Source organism: Lissotriton vulgaris, unplaced genomic scaffold, assembly GCF_964263255.1.
Source record: "Lissotriton vulgaris unplaced genomic scaffold, aLisVul1.2 SCAFFOLD_736, whole genome shotgun sequence".
In the NCBI taxonomy this organism is placed as follows: Eukaryota; Metazoa; Chordata; class Amphibia; order Caudata; family Salamandridae; genus Lissotriton; species Lissotriton vulgaris.
This window is the reverse complement of record NW_028243083.1, coordinates 406,551-429,565: the sequence shown is the minus strand read 5'-3', so window position 1 is coordinate 429,565 and position 23,015 is coordinate 406,551. Positions and strand designations below refer to the sequence as shown.

Here is a 23,015-nt window from a genome sequence, read left to right as displayed (position 1 = left end):
CTGCCGGTAGCTGTGCGCCTTATAAGTTAAAAATAAATAAAAAATATAAGTGGATATTTCTCTTTAGTGTGCAGGGACCTCCACGCTCATAACTCCATAGTTTTCAGTGACAAGTCCTAAAGAGGAGCTCCTACTGTTTTCTGCACATACCGAAGACCCCTAGATCGAGAGTATTTTTGATTGATTTTTCCTCAGTTAGTACCTAGGCATTGCCATTTCTTGTCTCCTCTGTCCTGATGAGGCCCGTATGAATGGGGCGAAATGCATCGACCTTGCATCATGGAGGAGTCTGACAGATTATGAATAATACATAAAAGATTGTGATTACACATTTCTTGTACCAGTGGAGGGTTGATGGATTTCCTCGAGTGTGTAATGGACTACTTCCCTCTATCTAGGATTGCTGTTTTTGAATTACGTTTTTTGTTTATTTTTAGCATCCGTATGTAAAGACAATGGGTAGGAAGGATTTGTTAATGTTTGTATTTATGTTCATGTTTTGTATGTATCTTTATGTGTGTTTAGCAACATAAAACATAAAATATTTCCTTTAACAACCGTTTTTGGAGTGTATATTGGTATAAAGGAACTAATTGTAGACATTGAGGACTCATTGATAGGGACTAATTTGTTTTTTCCCCCTATAGAAGTATATATGTATTAGTTCCTCTGCATCACTGTCTGTTTCCAGAGTTCACCAAGCAGTGGTCTGCTATCTCATGAGGGGTGTCCAGTTCGTGACCAAGATGGGGTCCTTCACTCTTCCTCCAGGTAATGAGGTTGGATCGTCCCATGGGGGGATTCTTGGCTCTACACCTACACACACATTAGGTACCCTTAGAGTAGGGTTCGCATTGTAGGAGTAGTTTTGATAACTGCCTGGTTTTATATGCCACAAAAAGGGGTTTTCTAAATCGTTTTTGGCCACTATAGGTGTGGCAGGGTATACTCAGACATGAGTCCCTTTCTCACTGCTCCATCAGGATTCAAGCAAGCCGGGCCGAAGAAGGCTGAAATGCCAGAAACCGGTCCCCGGTAGCTTGTCTCCTTTCTGGTGAAGAATTGGCTTGGTAGTTTAGTCTGCCCTGTTCCCATGATGCACTGGGCCAGGGACAGACTGATTTGCATATAGCCAGGTTCTGAGCTGGGATGGGGCAGTGAGATAAATAACGGTGATGGATCAAGCCCTGATCTTTGGACTGGGTAAGAGTGGTCTGTTTAACTCAGACACTCTGTTCATCACCACCCCCTTTTCTAAATGGTTTTATATGCCAGCATATGTTCATTGTTTTAGCAACATGGTAGAACTAGATCTAGTATTCACAATTTTGGTTCTTGTAATCACTTTTATCTTCTTCTGTCTACGAATCATTACAGCACATGTATTATATACACAACAATAACGTTGGTTCAATAAATATATTGAAAATGTCCCACTGTGTCTTCCCTGTATACTTCTCTGAGAATAAGTAAGCACGAGTGACTTAGTAAAAGGTTCTGTACTATTTCCACAATCCCTGGGGGTCTGGGTTATGTTCTTTGGTTGTCAGAAACCATTCGCTCCTTGGTAAGTTGGGGGGGGGGTTACGCTGGCACTGAGCGCTAGCTGGTCTATAGGCCAGCATATCATGCGGGTGTTCAGAATCAGTTTTTTTCACCAAGCCCCTAGTTTGTTGTCCAAAAAATGCACAGGACCTACGGACTAGTAGGAACTACATGACACAGGGAGGACCTAACCTGGCAGTTCGGGCTGGACTATTCCCATGAGAGACAGGGTCAAGACTGATTTGCATATGGCTGGGTCCTAACTGGGGTGGCACAGTGAGCAAAGGAATGATGGATTAAACCCAGATTTGTGACTGGGGTAAGTGTTTGAAAGGTTTCAGCACTCCGTCCATCATGTTGTGTTTACTAAGATTTCTTATGTATCAACTTTCAATCCCTACATGTCCAGTACAGCAAGAAGTGGTTCACTCAATGTTAATTTTTACAGGGCAATCTCATATATTGTCAAAGACTATTGTCACCCCTTACTCTTGTAGCAAAACCCTTAACGTACAAGGAGGCAAAAACCACCTATCTGGCTGCAACACAGATTACATTTTTGTTTTCCATCACACATTTCTCAGGAACTTTGAAGTGTTAGTTCCTCCACTTGACTACCTCATGAATTCTATATCAAAATATTAAAATATATTAAAATATGTTCTAAAGGAGGTTATGTTAATGATTAGGCTACTGTTATGAGTCTAAACGCAATTCTGACAACATGTTGCATAATATGATCTAATGGGTAATAAAAAGAAGCTGCATCTTGTTCTGGAAGATGTCTATGGTCATGCATGGCTATTTACCTGTGTATAAACAATATATTAGAATTCAAAACTGCAAACATCGCCTACTTACCCCACTTTTTCCTGTTTTATGTCCTGAAAAATCCCTCTGTGTTCCTAAAGGTAAAATCATTAAAAAAAACATAATTTATCCACTGTTGCTGATTGAGATATATGAAGTTCAGTATGTGTCTTGAAGTATCTAATCAAAGTTGATAACTTAGACTAAATGTGTACAATCAAACACAAAATGTATAAAATCCTAATAAACTATCTAACAATCTAAATTTTAAAAACTAAGTTGGTTAATTATGCAAATAAATGAAATTAGAATACTGCTTACCTTTTAATAAACATAATGTATCACTGCAAGCTCAATGTACTCAAAATTGTGGCTAAGCAATCTTAAACCAAAAGTTGAGTTTAATTCTATTAAAATTTGAGAAAGTTACTTATGTCTATGGCACAACTTTCCTTTGCTACATATCCATTTTCTTACAGCCAGGAGTGGAATGTTGAAGGCGAAGTACAAATTTGACTCTCAGAAATGGAAGTATCAAAAGACAAGAGAAGTTCAGAGGACACCTTGCCATTATTAGAGTTGTTGCTTGTACTCTTGCATGGGATCCCTTCGGTATTAGTAGCTAAGACACTATGCCACTCAAAAATGTGCTAGCTGCCATAGAATGCATCTTTTTGTAGCTGTTCTACTAAAGCCTTGGGATATTTTTCAATCTCTCATTTAAACTCCTCTGAGTGGCTATGGGCTTCATTGGGCTCTGCATGCAATTATAAATGTTGGGTCTTTGGCCAGTCAGTCCACCGACCATGGGACTTGGTTATTGTTTTAGCACCATTTGTTTTAATTATGTTTCTGGTCTGTTGTCCCCCCTTTTCTATTCCTTTAGGCTTTTTTTATTGCCTAACGTTTGTGCCAAGGTATACCTTACCATAGTATTTAAACTACAATCTCTATTCTTTTCAGATTTTCAAAAAATATTTTCAAACTTTCTTCAAGACAAATGATATTTGAGGATACACTAGAGGAAACATGAGCTGGTTTTGTGCCAACCCCTTGTTGATGAGTAGATGGCTTGTTTATCCCAGTTCACTGCTCCTTATTCAATGTGTTTCCTTCCGATCCTTGTGTGTATGTTTGTATTAAGGCACTAAAGAGCTGTACATGGTCAAATTCAAAGATATAGCCAAAAAATGATTGATGAGGAAGCTGTGTTCTGGGAGCAGAAGTTCACGGTTACTTATTTGCGACAGTGTTTGGTAAAGAAAATCATCAGCTCTTTCCTAAACTAGAGCAATCCTTGTGTTTATTTTGCCCCTGAAGCATTTCTACTTTATGTTTCTGAATGGACAAGTTGCATAATTTTTACTTGGTTCCTTGGGTTGTCTACCATCTGCTCATTCTACCTCACATGCCTGCCCCTAAATTCTCCCTCAAGACTTCCCTTTTCTACCTCTTCTTTGTTTCTCCACTCCACATACCGCAAACATTGTTTATTTTTTTACATTAAATTAATACAATTGCTTTGTTCAGGGCACTACAATTGTAGACTGCTACTGGGGCATTTACTACTATTGGCAGTCTCCTATCTTGGAAAAGTAAATTACATTTTTTTTAAAATACCAAAATGATTGCTGGTGCATCATGAACCATGTGCACACCTGTGTACCAGCCTTGAAATGCTTTCTTTTTAATGGGAAAACAATTACATGCAAGCATGAGGACACAGCTGTAGACATTTCGGTATGATTTTTCTCTTAAACAATGCCCAAATCAGACACCAATTGTTGTGCATATATTGTGACAGACTGACAACAATCTAGGGAATGAGTTTTTATAAAAGATAAATTATTCAAAGATAGTTGGCTATGCATGTGTATGCATTGTGTTGCACCAGCAGCCATCTAGGAATTGTTTTTTTTTTTCTGGGCCATGCCTGCTTTAACAAGTAGTTGCAAAGCCAATAGCTCGGAAAACAATTTTGAAAGGAGATGCCTATTGGTTTTGACAACTTACAATTATATGAGGTCAGAAATAATAATGGACACTTCTGCTCCATAAGGAATCCTAAAAAGTTCAAGGTTGGAATGGAGTTCCGAGATCTCTTCCCCCCCCTTGGCACCTGTGTACATACACACACAGACACACAAACAAGCTGGAACCCCACCTGAGTCAAAGTCTTTTCAATGGCTTCATTGCATTCTCTGTTATGTGGTACATCTTGAGAATCTTTGCACTATTATGGTAGGACTAATGAATATGCATACATTATATTTCATGGCATCCTTCTGACCCTTTGGGATACAAACAGTTTCGCTTTAGGTTTTGAAGTGGGCATGGGAGACGGAAGTGATTAACAATTATGCAAAGTTCAAAAAATAGTTATATGAAGTGACAGTAATGAGACCGGAGAGTTTAAGTTGAGTTGCACTGATAAATGGGAGGTTAGACCAAGAGTAGTATGGCGGCACTGTACGACAAGACAATTCCAGAACAATAGAGGTCCAGTCACATCTCTTTCTGGTGATAAATATGCCCATCTTATCATATGGGGTTATATAGTCCTTAACACTTGTTGTAGAAAGCTGGATTATTCTAGGATATATCAAAATAAGATATATTGTGTAAGAGTCCTGGGTTTCCCTTATGAGTGGACAGGGGCATAGTATGGAATTCCCAAGCTGCTCTTCTAGGAGGTCGAGTAGCCGTAGGCTTATCACAGAGGACTGCAAGATGTCTGCAAATACACACAATTGTCAATTACTGAGACACAACTCAAAGAGATCCACATCAATTTATAAAAATAACCAGTATCTTTGTATTTGTTTTAGCAACAGAATCAAGGCGTTCAGGTAAATATGTTTTTGAGTAGAAATACTCTTGAGTTCGAAAAGTCAATACTTAATTAAATATATGAAGGCTGCAATGTTAACCTGAACAAGGAAAAACATATGCGATTTACCAGTTCTCTGCAGCAACTTACAGGACAAGACTCTCGGGTTACAGGACCAAGAGGGACATGGTCCAAGGTAGCATCAGCAGAACACCTCCAGGTGCACTAGAGCAGGGTGTCTGGTGCTACAAACACCGTCAGGTGCCCAATGCAGATTGATGGGGCTAGAAAGAGGCTATGGGGGCAGGGGAGGAGGGGAGCTGAGAGGTCAGCCCAGGGAAACCACCAAGTGGCTTCAGGTCTTGCGATGAGTGTCGACACCTTTTTGGTCCTCTTCTCCATGGGCTGAGAAGACCAGGGGTAGAGTCATTTGGTGGCATCGGATTCTCATCACCGGTAACAGTAGAGAGGGCCCGCATACAGATACTGCAGGTGTTGTTGGAGGGTTCACAGTGGGCAAACCCATGGTGCCTTACACTGTTGGCCCACTTTAGCTCTGTCTCAGGAGTACGGGTGCAGTGATGGCTCGGGGTGTCAGATTTTTGTCCCCGTCAGCAGACCATAGTCTTCCGTCAGGAGTTCAGACTCTCACAGTTCGTTTGGGGTACCTGCAGGATGCAGGGAAGCAGCTCTATCGGAGTTCTTGAGTCTTTGTTAAAGGCAGACTGTCAACCCAGACTTTGGAGGCACAGCAGTTGCAGGACAAGAAGTCTTTGGTCTAGGGTCAAAAATGGACTGATCGGCTGGGTTGGTGCTCAGTCTTCTGCTTTTGCTGTTCTTCCGTGTCCTTCATAGGTCACCAGGATAGGATTCTCTGGTGCCAGGGGCTTCCCTAAATACAAAATTTAGGGGCGCTAGGGGAGTGTAGGGTAGTAGCCGATAGGGTAGTGGGCATACCCCTGTCCCAGAATTCCTTACTGTACCTACCCAAAGATGGCCATTTCTGAAAAGTTGCACCCACATCTGGGTCGGACAACTTTTGGGTGGTACTAGCCTGGGGGTGGGCATGCCTACCTGACTAGCTAATTTTCCCTCCTGTTCGGGTGCTAAAGGGCAATGGAAAATGGGGGGGGCTCGGGGGGTGGGAGGGGTCAGCCTCCTCTCTTCTGCCAGATTCACATTTCTAAAGCAGAACCTACCACTCCCTTCAGGGTTGGGTTATAACACTCACTGTATAGCCTGCGCTCACCCTTGGGTAGCTTGCACTAAGCAGTCAGACTTAAAACCGAGGCAATGTGTAAAGCATTCACAAAAAATATACCTAGCGTCACAAAAGAGACTTCACACGGGATGTGTGTAAATGATTTTTGTATTCAACACACAATAAATCAACACAATATGAACGTCATGTATTTCTGGCCATAAATCACACAATTACTAGCAGTACTAGGTCGAACTGTGATGAAATTACATTAGTAGTGTGCTCACTTGGTAAAGATCCTACTCTACCCCCCCTCCCAGCACCCTTATGCGGTGCAACACGTTGTCAAACCTAGGCCTACCATGGCAATTCTCTAATACAATACCAAACAGTCATAGTGTGCACCGCAGGTTACGAAATTAGAAATATGTACATAAATACAATTATAACACTTTTAAACAGCACTGTGGGCCAAGGCCACATGGATAAAACAAATGTCAAAGGCAGTGTTCTTCTGGCAAGAAACCAACCTGTAACAACTCCGCTGGCCAGTGCCATTAATCACAAGCAGTCCTCAACTATCACTCTCATACACACACACAGATACACAAAATACGCTATGCAATGGATATCGGGCAAGTCCAAATACCCCCAAAGCACTGTAGTGCAGTGCAATGCAACAGATATCCAGCCAGTCAATTGGTAACACACAGCAGACCCTGTGGCCAAAGCCTTCCTCCATCCTCCAACTCACCCTGGCTACCTTTTGCCCAGATTGGAAATAACCAGCCCTCCCACCAGACTAGGCCACACACGGCGGAAGTCACACTTAGCCAGGGTCCCAGGGAAGTAGGTAGTAGGACTAATTAGGAAGCAGTTATCAAACAGGGGGGGGTTTGGCCACCACTCCGGAAGTTCACCCACAGGACGCGGAGCAGAAGTGGGAAGAAGGCAATAGTTGGTCACTCAAAATGGTTCTACTAGGCGCCTCACGGCATCACCCAGGCCCGATCTGAGCAATAATACCTGGCCACCCAATGTCGTAGGGGCCTGGGTGAGGAGAGGGCAGTTGGTCCGCCACACTGAGGGCCCAAAAGGAACAAGCGATGAATGGGGAATGTAGCGGGCCCCTTTCAGAAGAAAGACACCTTGCCTAGCACAAGTCGATCAAAGTCGCACCCAGGCAATCTGGGCACAACATCTGGTGTGCACTGATATGCATCAGAAAACTGTGGGCCCACACAACGAAGAGTTGCATGCTTAGTACCTCCCTGGACATGAGGTACAATGTCCGGTGCACATTGATACAAGTCACACACAACGCAATTCGGGTCACAGACACAAGCACAGGTTCAGCAGTGCCACATGAGGTAGAATGCAGCACCATTATTGGTGTGTCCTCACCTCTGAGGGTCACACCATGTGAATCGGACACCGCACCAAATAAGCATTGCACATGAGAAACGAGGCAGGATTGACCAAACGGGCAATGCCGGATCCCACAACCGTTGAATTTGCATCGATATGTCAGGTATAGTGCACCCGGATAGGAACTGGCACCACAGCGTCTGTCTCCACTGCCATGTGGGGCTGAAATGGTGTTGGGTGAACCAAATAGTGTAAAAACTGTGCTTGCGCACAGAGTGCACATAATTTCATATCCGGAGCACCCATACCTCCCTGCTTTAACGGATGGGACAGTAGTTCCCACAACACTATAGCCTGCCCACCCGCCCACACCAGAGATCAGTAGAGAACGTAATGTTTTGAAAAAGGCGTGCGTAAGTATGATCGGCAAATTAATAAAAAAGGTACAGGAATTTAGGTAATACTACAATTTTTGCCAGGGTTATCTTCCCGGCTAAAGATAATGGAAGTTTAGCCCATAGTGTAACTTTATCTTCCAGCCAATTTATGGCTCGGCCATAATTCAAATTCCATACCTCCTGTAGGTCACGACTAATCCAGATGCCCAAATATTTGACCTTCTCAGCCTCCCATTTCAGCGGGAACTCAGAAATCACAGCCTTAGTGTTGTCTGTCAGGGGAAACATGACTGACTTAGCCCAATGGATATGCCAGCTAACTCTCCAAATGTTATGAATTCTCTTAAAATGATGTCTAAATTCCTTGCGGGGTCTGTAATATACAGAGTGTACATCCGTGTACAGCGATATAAGGAGGCTTCTAGTACTGAACCCGATACCCCTGGGCGTATGATGTCTGTTGCGTGTGGCTAGAGGTTCCATCGCAATGGCAAAGAGCAGGGGGGATAGGGGGACACCCCTGTGAGATTGGGAACGGATCTGACAGTAGACCATTATCCCGTATCCGAGCGGCTGGCCTAGTGTACAATAACCGGATCAAATTAATAAAAATGGGACTAAACCCCATCCTGGCTAATCATGCAAAAAGATAGGGCCATTCATGTGTGTCGAAGGCTTTAGTGGCCTCCAGGAACACTGCTGCAGCCTGCACATCCGGGTGTAGTTAGTGCAGAACCGAAAAAACGGTCCGAAGATTATGAGAGGTGGACCTCCCAGGGATGAATCCAGATTGGTCCAGACTGGTCCAGACTTAACATCTACATTAATTAGCGACAAAGGCCGATATGAATCCAGCTCAGTGCTAGGTTTCTCGGGTTTTAGCATAGTAATAATGATCGCCTCCCACATCATTTGGGGCAGTATGCCCAAAGTTTGGGTCTCCACATATACCGCCAACAGACGAGGCGCTAGCTCCTCAACATATGTTTTTATAAAAGGCGGTCATCAACCAGTCCGTCCCAGAGGCCTTGTCCAGGGGCAGATCTTTAATCACCTGAGCGGCATCTTTCACAGTAAACTAGATGTCCATGTATTCCCTATGTCTGTTATTGAACCAAATGAACTCCAAGCAGTCAAGGAAGGCCGGCATGCTCTACGGGCAATTTTCCTGAGTGGCCGTATATAACTAAGAGTAAAACGAGAAGAACTCATTAGAAATAGCTACAGGGAGCCCAATAGTACCTCCTTATTCGTTAATCAGCTCGGGAATATAAGTAGTGGACGGCGGGGTACGAATCATAACAGCAAGTGTCCCTCCCGGTTTGTATCCCTCCCCATATCTACACACTTCTTCGGCATAGTCTAGCAGTTTGGTGTTCAAGAGAGCCAAAGTATCAGGTGTATCAGTAGAATAACATTGCGTTTTAAGGTCTTTGATCTGAGCTTCACATGAGGTCAGCATGCTCCTAATGGCTTTCAGCACCCCCGCCTGGCAGCGATACATTGACCCATAATAACCACCTTGAATGCCTCCCACAAAGAGGCTACTGTGTCGACAGATCCTGCATGAAGAGTAAAATAGCCAGTTATGTCAGTCCGTATTTCTTCCTTAAAGACCTCGTCCAATAAGGCATGTGGAGGGATTAGCCAGGAAAACGCTCGCTTCACGGAGTCGGGGAGTATCAGGCGCAGTATGCATGGGGCGTGATCTGACAATCCGCGGCAAGTGCAACACATCCACAATCCAACTGGCCCCATCCCTAGATGCCAGACAAAAGGCCAACCGGGATCAGGCTTTGTGATGCTCAGAGAAGCAAGTGCCTTCCCTAGACAAGCGGTTCCTCAAGCACCAGATGTCAACGAAGTTGCCATCTGCAAATATGGCATTCAAGACCCTGCTAGCAGCGGGATGAAGAGTCTTTTAAGAGTCATTTAAACTTCTAATGTACCACGTCAGGAAATTCAAGCTGTTATCGTGATATACAAGAATGCAATATGTATTAAAGCACAGTGTCCAGGGCAACACATCGTAGTCGCAAGCCTGGCTGTGTAATTTATCCAATAGCATGCAGGTATACTGGCAAAACATATCAACATTCCCAACCCTCCACCCCCCACCCACACCAACCCCTCAATCAGGTTGAAGAGAACCCACCCAACAACATAGAAGGAAACAACTTACATTCAGGAAAATTCCCATGGGGATGTGGGAGCACCGGCTCACTTCCCTACTGTGGCAGGGTGGCCAAGAAACTGCAGAGAGCTAGGTCTGCTGCCTAACAAGAGAACCAGATAGCGGCTAAATGTTGTGAGTTGCTTCCACGGCTCCCCAACCCCACCAATTCCAGCATGACAAGATAGCGGACAACCATTAGCATCCTACCCTATATTAATAGCAGAGAAATCAACCCTTCCCCACAACAACCAGGGTCATCTGTCCATCTCGTGCATGGCCATCACGGAACAGATATATGAAGCTTCCAATGCAGAGCTATAACCAGCAGTAATTGTCAAATAATCTGGCAAGGAACGATTTATCAAACAGCAGAACCCATAGATTTACACACTAAATAGGAGAAAAAGCTGAGCGATATACAAAGCAAGTTCAGCGTGCCCTCAATCATTGTCACTTAGCTGGTTTTCAGTCGAGTCCTCCAATCTAGGGCTTCTCTTTGCCTGTTTACCTCCTATATATTTTGCAAACTTAAGCTCAGACTTGGCGTCAGTAAACAAGTGGGAAGAGTCATCATGTGACCCTTTAAGCTTGGCGGGGTATAACAGCGAGTAGGGGATGTTTGCCTGCATAAGGATCCGTTTTACAGGCAAGAACTCGCGTCTCGCCAACTGTACTGCTGGATAAAAGGAGATTTGGTTCCCTTTATGCCTGATTTTCCCCATCTCACATGCCTGTGTCAAAATCGCAAAATCATATCCTGGGTCTTGATAACTGAGGAGTCTTGCCAGGATGGGCCGGGGGGGTGGCTCCCACTGGAGGTTTAGGACACAAGGTACTATTGTGAAGACAGGTGTGCATCAAAGAGTTCTCGCAGCAGATCAGTCACTCCCGACTCCATTTTGGAGATGGCCGCAGTTTCCGGAATATAGGTAATGCATAAGTTGTTGCGGCGGGACCTCACCTCCAAATCTTTATTTTTGGCACGTATGACACCCAATAACTTATCCATTTGTAACCGTTGCTCTTTCGTCTCCACCTGGAACTCATGGAAATCTGTTTGCTTGTTTTCTAGCTCATCCAGCCGATGCTCATGAGCTCCCACCTGAGTCTTGACAGATTCCATTTGGGTCGTCAGAGTATCCAGTTTGGCGTCAATATTGCAGAGGCTGGACCTCATTTCCAGCATGAGCTTCAAATGTCTTCTCCCTAGTCTCCCTCAGCAGTCCCCGAAGGCCCATGCTCCGGGTCTGATTCTGTAAGCTGTGTAATTCTCCTCCTGCAAAAGGTGGAGCTGGGCACTCAACACAATCAAAGTCCGCACCACACTGGGCCGGCCCGTGGGATATAGCGCCCTAAGTTAGGGTTGCTCGTCAGCAGAGGTACAATGTGGTAGAGAGTTCACCCAGGGCTCTGTCCCCCAATCACCAGCCTCCAGCTGCTCTTCCCAAAGGCACCAGCCCAGCGTTCCGTCAACTCTTCTATATGCGCAAGAAGGGCCCAGCACACCGCAACTGCAGACGGAGGCAGGCCAGCAAGTAGTTATTTTCTGAGGATGACCTTGATCTACAGGGTCCGCTGTGGCATCTGCCACCTATCAAGCGCAGGGGGTTGAGATGGTAATTCCAGTCTGATCGCACTGGGTGAAGTTGTGATCAGGGAGCACATTGCGCAAGCCCAAAATGACGCCCTCGTGTTCCAGAGCACCCCGCAAATCCCTTGCCGCCTTAGCTTACCTGTGTGGTAAAGTGTGTGTCTGTAAGGGTGCACTGCGGAGCATTCCGGCACCTCAGGCTCATCCAGCACTGCAGCAGAGGGCGGACAGGCTCCAGGTTTCTCAACGAATGTTCCCGCTGAGACTGCATCACTGTTGAAGCCGCGGTCTCTAGTATTTCAGGCCGCTCTTCTGCCCCAGCACCCGGATGCGCCCCCGCCGCCGCTGTCCACACAGCAGGGCTCATAGCGCGTCGCCAGAGCAGGGTAAACAGGCAAGGGTGTCGCCGCTCAGTACAGCATATATTCCGCTACAAGTGATCCATGCACAGCATGACCTCTACTTCCTTTTTGTTCGGATTTATGCAGGATGAGGTCTTGGCCGGCGGAGCTAGCTCACAGAGCGGCCATTCCGCAGCACGGCAGACCACTCCCTCAAGCCTGCAAATTTGATGCTTAGAATCTCGAGCCTTGAGTCGAGCACAGTGCTGACACAGTTTAGACATGTTGGCCACACTTTTTAGTGTCAAATTCAAGTGCTAGAGGATCTGCTCTTAAAGGATGGGACTGCACCTTGTTATATGCAGTCTGGTTTGTGTGTCAGAGATCAGGCATCTGCAAAGTAGAAGAGCAATACAACATATGCCATTGTAAAAGATTATGCCAACCTATTTTCCTTAAGATGATGACTAAACTAAAATGATCACTATCTATCATGACAGAAATGTTGCATTATCGTAGATTGTCACAAGATTTTCTCCAGCTAGGCCTCTAGTAGAGTCTATTGACTTTCTTGTATAGCAGAGCAGACATTTTTGGTAGTTGACCTATGACTTGAAATGGGGGAAATACCAACATGGCTGCTTTTTCTAGACTGAGAAACATGTTGCACCTATTCAAACTATTTCTTTTTAACCCCTTTGTTGCTTCGAACTTTCTGCACCAGTGCTGAACGTTCGAAGAAACGGGTGCGATCGCGTCAGCCAATGGACGTGCGGAGACTGGCAAGGTAGCGCTCGCAACGACCGTTGGCCGACGGCAGCACTAAAGGGGTTAAAACTCAGTTGAACGCATTTATAAGTTGAATAACTACTACTTTAAAAAAATACTATTGACAAGTTTATGCCAGACTACCTTCTCAAGCATAAAAATAAATACACACAAAAATGAAAAGTTAATGATTGCAATTGGCACTGCCGATTAAATGTAACCAATGCTTACAACTTACCATATGTCTCTCCATTAATAGAGCATTTTTTGAACTGCATGATGTTTTGTGTGAGTGTTCCTGTTTTATCTGAGAAGATATACTCTATCTGTCCGAGCTGTTCATTCAAAGTTGTGGTTCGGGCTTTTGCTGGTGTATCTTTCGGAGTATAGTACATTTGTAGGTCCCAGTTTATAAAATAACTTTGACCCAAACGAATCACTTCAACGCTGGAAAAGAAAAACATGAGTAGGTTGTTATAAATGGTCTGTAATTACAAGTTAGTGTTGATACAGGTCATGTTTTAAAGTAGTTGGTCATGGTCATCCTCCATGACCAACTACAATAACAGAAAAGTGTTAGTTACAGATCACCTTAGTGTTGAGGCATATATAGGCAGATTCTCATGCTGTGCACATCTTGCGCGGTAAAGGCAGGGCAGAAACAATAAACCTAGGGCCTCATTTATGAAAAGTGACGCATCGCTGCGTGAAAACAGCGATGCGTCACTTTTCACTGCGCACTCCTTGAGACATTCCTGATGCGTCATATTTAATGTATGACGCATCATGTCGCAAGGGGTTACAGATACGTCAGTATTTCTGACGTATCTGTAAGCGCAAAAGTGACGCATTGCTGGAGTGTGTCACAAAAGTGACGCAACTCCAGCAATGCGTCCTTTCACATGGGAAAAGCCCCATGTGAAAGGGCTTGCGTCAGTCTTACGCCTGCTGTGAGGCAGGCGCAAGATTTTGACGCAACAGCGTCCTAAACGTGACGCAGTGAAATCTCATAGATTTCACTGCGTCACTATTACAAGGCTTTTTGCGGGGGAACGCCCCCTCTGCATACATTATACCTGACGCAGGTATAATGTGGCGCAGGGTTTTAAAAAGTGACGCATCTACCTAGATGCGTCACTTTTTAAATATGGTGGAACAAGGCACATTTTTTACACCGCTGGTGCGTCACAAAAAGTGACGCACCGGCGGCGCAAAACTGACGCAAGGCCTTCATAAATAAGGCCCCTGTTGTCTTTCATAGTTTCATTGTGAGCATCACCAACGAAAGTCCGTGCAAGAAGGTCCTTCTGTGACTAAGACACCTGCATTGTAGAGTGCTCTGTAATGCCTCACACATTGGTGACATCTTTCAGATGTTCTACTCCACCCACGTTAAATTTAGTCACAGTACTTTAAAGACGTTTTAGAAGCAAAAAAAAAAAAAAAATCACAAACAAAATTCGACCTTAAAACTGGGTTCTCCAATGACCAGTGCAGGCTACTTCGAGAAATCGTATACTATATTATTTTAGGGATGGTTCTTTCAGAATGGGGAGGGCTGGAGATAAAGTCCTCTTGCCCTAGCTACCATCAGATTTTTTGATTGGCAATCTCCAGGTTTGCAGGCAGTGTCACAGGATTCCACTTACATCAACTTTTTAAAATCACATCTTCTGAATAGATGTTTATTTAATGCATTGATGAAGATAGTTAGGGAGGAGAGTGCTATATCTTATGGAAGGCTCTTGCAGCGTTTTGGAGCAAGATGGTTTGTGAATTCTGTGCTGGGTATTCTAGAAATAGGATCAGAAGTCCTCCTCCGAATTACTCTTTTTTTTTTTTTTTTACAGCCTAGCCTACCTACGCGCCAGGACACTCCAGAGTATTAGTGCGCGCTACAAATCATCTATAACATAACATAACCAAGACAGACATGAGCAAAGCCAAAAAGAAAAAGTAAGGACAGTCTGATGCTTTATGTGCTAAGTGCATATGCCTACAGGAGTAAAGATCCTGCATAGAACCTCGGAAGATGTGGAAAATGGAACAAAACATGCTCCTCTTTAGAATTTAAGAATGTTTCAAGAGAGCAGTTAAAATCTTAATACTGGACTCATTAATTGGGTATTCCCAACCCTGACAGCTTTTTAAAGCAAATGGTAGTCAGACACTGGCAGAAATAAAGGCTCACTTATAACTATCTCAGACCCTTTAAGATTAGGCTACTGCAGCCATTTTGGGAAAGAGAAGAAGCGCTGAAATGAGAGAACAGATAGATATTTATCTTTCCCTGGATCAATTATTTAACACGCATTTATTAAATTAATGAGGTGTTTTGTAAACCTCTGGATTGTCGCTGAGCATATGGATAGTGTTTTCATTATGGCACGCCAGTCAGTTTTGTGGCAGTGAAGACTGTATAGTAAGAACAGTGCAAAAGATCTTCATACATGGTTTAGGTGTAGTTTGGGAGTGTTTGCAGGCATTAGAAATGGCGCAGGACAAAACAGTAACAAATTACTCTTGGAAGGAGAAGAAGGTCTTCAGAGACCTCTTGCAGGTTGTTCACTGGTACTTATGGCTCAACAGGTGGTGATCTTGTTTCATACTCGCAGATTAGCATCTATAGAGTTATGAAGAATGGTGTCATCCATGTAGATTTGAATTTGCAGCTGCTGTTGTGCAATTACCTTCACCAGCACCCAATACAAAAGTAAGCACCTTTTATGAAGCCATAAGTGCTGTGGTTTAGCAGTCAGGTACTGATTTTGGGCTTATGTTCTTCATAAAAGAGAAATGATCAGTACACCCCTGGGGCTGCTTCAGTGACTAGCTATATTTTGCTAAGCTATTGACTTGATTTCATGGACAGCTGTGGCTTATGCCATTTATAGGTAGACACAATAGTCAATAAAGGAGACAAGACTCAATAAGAAGATCCACACCAATTTATAACAAGCATTTGCAATGCAATAGGTCTAGACTTTACGAGAGTTTAAGCTATTGGCATTGTAAATGACAATGCCTATTTATTTGTTTTTTAAAACATAAATAAAAGGCATTGTCATTTACAATGCCAATAGCTTAAACTTGCGTAAAGTCGAGACCTATTGCATTGCAAATGGTTAAGTTAAAGCCTGAGCCCGACGATTGGTTTCTTTTTTAGGTCTCGCCTGTCGACGCGCATGCGCATCGAGCTTGCGAGTCTATGGTGGCTTATCCACTCTTTATCCCCAACTTGCAAGGAATCGTGGCGATTCCTTGCAGTGCACGAGAAATTTAAGCTCAATGCGCATGCGCATTGAGCTTAAATGCGCGTGCACATGCCCCCAGCCGCCTGCCTTGCCTACTCTCCCAGCTGGTGCCGCTCCACCCCCTGCGGCATCAAAGGCTTTCACGGCCGGCCGGCCATGCTTTCAGTTTCACGACCGGCCGGCCGTGTGAAGCCCGCTCTCCCTGCTCCGCCCCCTGCTCCGGCCGAGACGCATTTCTCCTCCCTCCTCCCCCCTCCTGGGTCAGGTTACCCTGCTTTGCGTAGACTCTTTCAGGTACCGCCCATCCCGCACATGGAGCAGTCGCAGTCCACTGAACCCGTCACAGCTGTCGCACCATTTCCATGGTCTTCCACTGGCGAGCCCTCCCGGACCTTCATTTTCATCTTGGCCGCCTTCCCCTCACTCGGCCGATCTCAGTGGTTTGGTTCGTTTTACCTTTAAAACGTGGTTTAACCTATACGGGGATGCCGGTTAGTTTGCATAGAAGCATTCGCCACCTTGCTTGTGTCTTACGGCCGGCCGGCCATGCTTTCAGTTTCACGACCGGCTGGCCGTGTGAAGCCCGCTCTCCCTGCTCCGCCCCCTGCTCCGGCCGAGACGCATTTCTCCTCCCTCCTCCCCCCTCCTGGGTCAGGTTACCCTGCTTTGCGTAGACTCTTTCAGGTACCGCCCATCCCGCACATGGAGCAGTCGCAGTCCACTGAACCCGTCGTCTGCATGCGTCTTGCTCTTTCCACTTGCTGTAGATATCCATATACGTTTTGTAAAGCAAGAAGTTGGCTCTTAAAGCCTTCGTTCATCGACTTGTCTCGCTGCATGAGCCGTTGGTACAATCTCTTGAAATCCACCGTGTTTGACCTGCTAGCCTACAGTATTGTATATCCGGGGGGCTGTTGATTTTTCTAACTTGTTTTCAGAGATATGGACCTGGAAACGAAATGTGTAGTGTGGCAAGAGCTTGCCTGACTTGGCAGGAAGATATGATAGTTGCGTGGGTAATGTCCACTGGTTCATTGATGGGATTTTTTTGCAAAGACCCACTTTTTAAAAATTTTTATGGAGAAATTCAGATTACACATTTTTCTGTTAGCGTGGTTAGTTGGTTCGTCTACCAGGCAATTCCCTGATATTTTCATTCCTAGTATGGCAGTCACTGGTATCACCCTCACCCTCAACCTCAACCCCTCACCCTCAACCCCTCCCCCTCACCCTCAAACACTCACCCTCACTCACCCTCACCCTCACTCACCCTCAACCCCTCCCCCTCACCCTCAACCCCTCACCCTCACTCCCCCTCCCCCTCACCCTCAACCCCTCACCCTCACTCACCCTCACCCTCACTCACCCTCAACCCCTCCCCCTCACCCTCAACCCCTCACCCTCACTCCCCCTCCCCCTCACCCTCAACCCCTCACCCTCACTCACCCTCACCCTCACTCACCCTCAACCCCTCCCCCTCACCCTCAACCCCTCACCCTCACTCACCCTCAACCCCTCCCCCTCACCCTCAAACACTCACCCTCACTCACCCTCACTCACCCTCAACCCCTCACCCTCACCCTCAACCCCTCACCCTCACTCACCCTCAACCCCTCACCCTCACTCACCCACCCTCAACCCCTCACTCTCACTCATCCTCACCCTCACTCACCCTCACTCACCCTCACTCACCCTCACCCTCACTCACCCTCACTCACCCTCACCCTCACTCACCCTCAACCCCTCACCCTCACTCACCCTCACTCACCCTCAACCCCTCACCCTCACTCACCCTCAACCCCTCACCCTCACTCACCCTCAACCCCTCACCCTCACTCACCCTCACTCACCCTCACTCACCCTCACTCACTCACCCTCACTCACCCTCACTCACTCACCCTCACTCACCCTCACTCACTCACCCTCACTCACCCTCAACCCCTCACCCTCACTCACCCTCACTCACCCTCAACCCCTCACCCTCACTCACCCTCAACCCCTCACCCTCACTCACCCTCAACCCCTCACCCTCACTCACCCTCACTCACCCTCACTCACCCTCACTCACTCACCCTCACTCACCCTCAACCCCTCACCCTCACTCACCCTCAACCCCTCACCCTCACTCACCCTCACTCACCCTCACTCACCCTCACTCACCCTCACTCACCCTCACTCACCCTCACTCACCCTCACTCACCCTCAACCCCTCACCCTCACTCACCCTCACTCACCCTCAACCCCTCACCCTCAACCCCTCACCCTCACCCTCACTCACCCTCAACCCCTCACCCTCACCCTCACCCTCAACCCCTCACCCTCACTCTCCCTCACTCTCCCTCACCCTCACTCACCCTCACTCACCCTCACTCACCCTCACTCACCCTCACTCACCCTCACTCACCCTCACTCACCCTCACTCACCCTCACTCACCCTCACTCACCCTCACTCACCCTCACTCACCCTCACTCACCCTCACTCACCCTCACTCACCCTCACTCACCCTCACCCTCACCCTCACCCTCACCCCCTCACCCACCCTCACTCACCCTCAACCCCTCACTCACCCTCAACCCCTCACTCACCCTCACCCACCCTCAACCCCTCAAACTCCCCCTCACCCACCCTCAACCCCTCAAACTCACCCTCACCCACCCTCAACCCCTCAAACTCACCCTCAACCCCTCACCCACCCTGACCATCACCCACCCTCAACCCCTCACCGACCCTGACCATCACCCACCCTCACCCTCACTCACCCTGACCATCACTCACCCTCAACCCCTCACTCAGCCTCAACCCCTCACTCACCCTCAACCCCTCACTCACCCTCAACCCCTCTCACCCTCAACCCTCACTCACCCTCACTCTCACTCATCCTCACTCTCACTCATCCTCACTCTCACTCATCCTCACTCTCACTCACTCACCCTCACTCTCACTCATCCTCACTCACCCTCAACCCCTCACCCTCACTCACTCACCCTCACTCACTCACCCTCACTCACTCACCCTCAACCCCTCAAACTCACCCTCACCCTCACTCTCACTCATCCTCACTCACCCTCACTCACCCTCAACCCCTCACCCTCACTCACCCTCACCTTCACTCACCCTCAACCCCTCACTCACCCTCACTCAGCCTCAACTACTCCCCCTCACCCTCACTCACCCAAAACCCCTCACCCTCACTCACCCTCACCCACCCTCAACACCTCACTCACCCTCACTCACCCTCACCCTCACTCACCCTCAACACCTCACCCTCAACCCCTCACCCTCACTCACCCTCACTCACCCTCACTCACCCTCACTCACCCTCTCACCCTCACTCACCCTCACTCACCCTCACTCACCCTCACTCACCCTCACCCTCACCCACCCTCACCCTCACTCACCCTCACCCTCACTCACCCTCACCCTCACTCACCCTCACACAGTGCAATAGTTCTCAGACCATTTCAGTTAGAGCTTTTAGAAATGTTTATGGCTTTTTTTATTTGTAATACTTTAGCATTGGCTACAGGAAACAAAAATGCTAAACATTTACAAAAAAACCCATAAACAATTCTAAAAGCACTAACTCTAATGGTGCGAGACCTATTGCATTTCCAATGCTTGTTTCCCTTTGTTTTTTTTACTTTAACGCTGAGCGCAGTGTCCTTGAAGCAGGCACAGCGCTCACTATAAAAGTCCTCCCACCCAAAAATCCAACAAATAAACAGAGCACCGTGTCCCAGAAGTGGACGCTGCGCTGAGAATACAAATACAAACAAATTGCATCGGTCATTGCCCCCATAAGTGCCCATGAACAAAGTAAAAGGTCCAGTCATTATGGGTGACAAGGCAGAAACAAGGAGGGACTAACGAGCCTCATATTGAATAGGAAGCCAGCATTTACCAAGGACAATGACACCAGCCAATTAAAAATATGGTAGGAGAGTGGGCGAGGCTTCCTCAGCATACTCTACTACATCATAAAATGGAAACCTCGCAAGCAATGTCGAGCAAGAGAAGAGCTTCACAGGAACGAAGGGTGGAATAAGCAGGAGGAACGAAGACCGAGAATAAACACAAGCACAATCAGAAACTAAACAGTAACCAACGCAGATCACACATATTTACCATAGGAGCAAAAGAAACTTGCCTACATAAGAGCGCACACGTGCACTAGCAGAGTCAAAGCAGCATTTGCCACAGGGAGAAAGAAACACACCTACCTCAGGAAGCATGTACTTACCTCAAGAATCAATTTAAGGACCAAGCGTGTCTACCTCAAACTAATCAAAGCTGATGCAACACTGCTCTTGGTCTAGTGAGGTGTACCAAAACATTTCAACCACAAGAGACTGGGAGCAATCAAGACAAGCCGAACGGGGCATCAGGCGATGCCAAAGAGGCTAAATCAACAGCATATCCTTTTCCTTTTTTATATATGACTGGCAAAGATACGACCATCTGGTGGGAGGGCGCGGGGAAGAGGGGCTAAAGATAACAGCTCCCATAGGAGATCAAGTTAATAAGGGCATAATGCTAAGTAGGGTCAGAGGGCAAGCGAGGATGGAAGGGGAGGTACGGAATAGTAGATTTAACTTTGGATCACGGGGCTTACAGTCTCCCGGGGGGACTGACAAAGGATTGTGCCGCCACATGCCCGGAACACGATGTTTGAGTACAGGGGCTTGGGGAGGGAGGGGGTGAAGGATGGGAGGGGTTGTCAATTAGGTTTGAATAGTCTGCTTTTATATACACTTTTTCTTTCCACTGTCCTCATCCTACCATAATCTTTCTAGCTACATTTCGCATACAAGAAGCAGTCTTCCATGCAATGCTAATTGGGCGTGGCCAAGCAATATGGCCGGCAACACTAAGTAACCGGTGGCTCCTAAAGCCAAAAAGTTATTCTTAAGTACCCTGAGCCCAGATAGCTTGTGAGGGAGCTACTGGAGTGCTCCGAAGATTAAGTAGGTGCTCTCTCTTCGCCCAGAAGACTGCTGACCCAAGGGAATGCTACACATTCCTGGTTCAAATGCCCAGCACTCCTTTCTTAACTGAGAAACATAGTGGCACCACACGGCCCGTCCTTAGAGGCCTGCCTCTGGGATGGCACTTCCCACCCATGTGGGGGCCTGAATGGATGAGATGGCGAATGGAATGAGTGATCCACTGCCGTTCCCCCTTGGAGCTCTAGTTTTGCTGTGAGACTCCAATTGGAGGGTGGCGTGTGAGCAGCCTGGGCATGCTGCACATTTCTTGATCCTGCGAAGCTGACAAGCTCGTTGGATTGTGCTCCTTGGCCTGCTTCTCGGCTCCACCTGAAACTCAGGTTTTGCAGTTGATTTCTACTGTTGGGTGGTGGCTGTGCCAGGCCAGAGGGGCCAGTTGTGGGGAATTGAGAAACCTTGGCCCGTTTGGGCGGACATGTAGCCTGGGCTGCACCCCTCCTGCATGAACCTGGCCCTCGCCCTTATTTGTGCCCTCTGGCTCCTACTTGGGGGGCTTCTCTGGATGGATCCAACATCTACTGCACCTCTATTGGACTGGATCCTTCTGGACCTGGAGTCTAATGTCGCCCTTTACTGGACCGTTAACCAGAGGGTAGTTGGACTTTGCTGCTCTTGACACCACTCATTGAGATCTCGCTGTTCTGCTAGTAAGGTTAAGGAACCTCTTTGCATTAGGACCTAACTGGCTGAGCACATCATCATAATACCATCTTCAACATAAGGGACAAAGCCCCTAAAGTAACCCAGCGAATTAAAATTAACCAGTACACAGCTGGTTCAAGAGTTGGTGGCTGCACCGGCAACGCTACTGGGGATTAAATTCTTCCCGCAATTGAAAGAAACAGTAGTACACTAAAGAAAAATATTGACGCCATATCTTTTAAGATCAAACCACTTTGGACAAACTCAGATAAAGTTACTGAATGGTCTCCAGGGCAGTGTATGAACTAAAAGCTGAATTAAATTAACTCAGCTCACTTCAATCCCGGTTAGAACTAGCCAATCAGCTGATAAACAGAGGAGGAAGCAGAGGGGAGGTCATGAAGGTTCAATCTACAGTTCATAGGATTTCCAGAAAAGACAGAGGTACAAGATTCTGAGACGTTCTTGGAAAGCTGGCTAATGTACACTATCCAGCCCATTAAACTCTTAAAGTGCTTTATAGAGGAGAGAGTGCCTAGGGTGCAAACCCCCTCATATCCCTTCCAGTCCTTAATCCAAAGCCATCGTAGCCAAATTATTGAACTATTGTTAAAGCCAGAAAAGTGAGTGAGAGGTGGCTTGAGGCAGAGGTCATTAGAATATTTAAAGATTACACTCAGAGTACAGTAATTCCAAAGGTCCTGCAAGCTAGTGAAGCAAAACCACAGGCTATGAACTTGAACAACATGCTCCCTTTCCCTGGACAAACTGCGAGCAATACATGAAGGGAAAATCGCACTTCAACTCACCTGGAAAGATTTGGGATTGGTTGGAACATGGGGACAGAATAAGCCATCTGCCAGGGGCGGGAATGACAAGAACCGCCTCATGGGAGTGTAAGATCCGCTTCGCTGACCTTGTGAGATATATGGAGAGCATGAGACTTCCAAGGTGCATGTAGATTATTGTAGAAGAGTTGGAATCTAAGATAATGTTGGAAGGAATAAAAAAGGCCTAAGGGGAAGTTACCTGAAAATGACACTTTTCAGTAGAACTCTACTGTTCACTGATTTTCTAGTTGCCT

General features: G+C 46.5%; 1 protein-coding gene across 2 annotated transcripts in view; it reads right to left on the bottom strand.

The window, feature by feature from the left end:
* Positions 1-23,015, bottom strand: part of LOC147668707 (phospholipid-transporting ATPase IC-like) — a 515,423-nt gene that overhangs the window by 218,617 nt on the left and 273,791 nt on the right. For both annotated transcript variants that reach the window (XM_086948491.1, XM_086948490.1), the window contains exons 13-14: positions 13,267-13,475; positions 2,407-2,450 (exon numbers count right to left, since the gene is read on the bottom strand). In XM_086948491.1, coding sequence (XP_086804617.1) covers positions 2,407-2,450; positions 13,267-13,475 — 253 coding nt within the window. The remainder of the gene's footprint in view (positions 1-2,406; positions 2,451-13,266; positions 13,476-23,015) is intronic.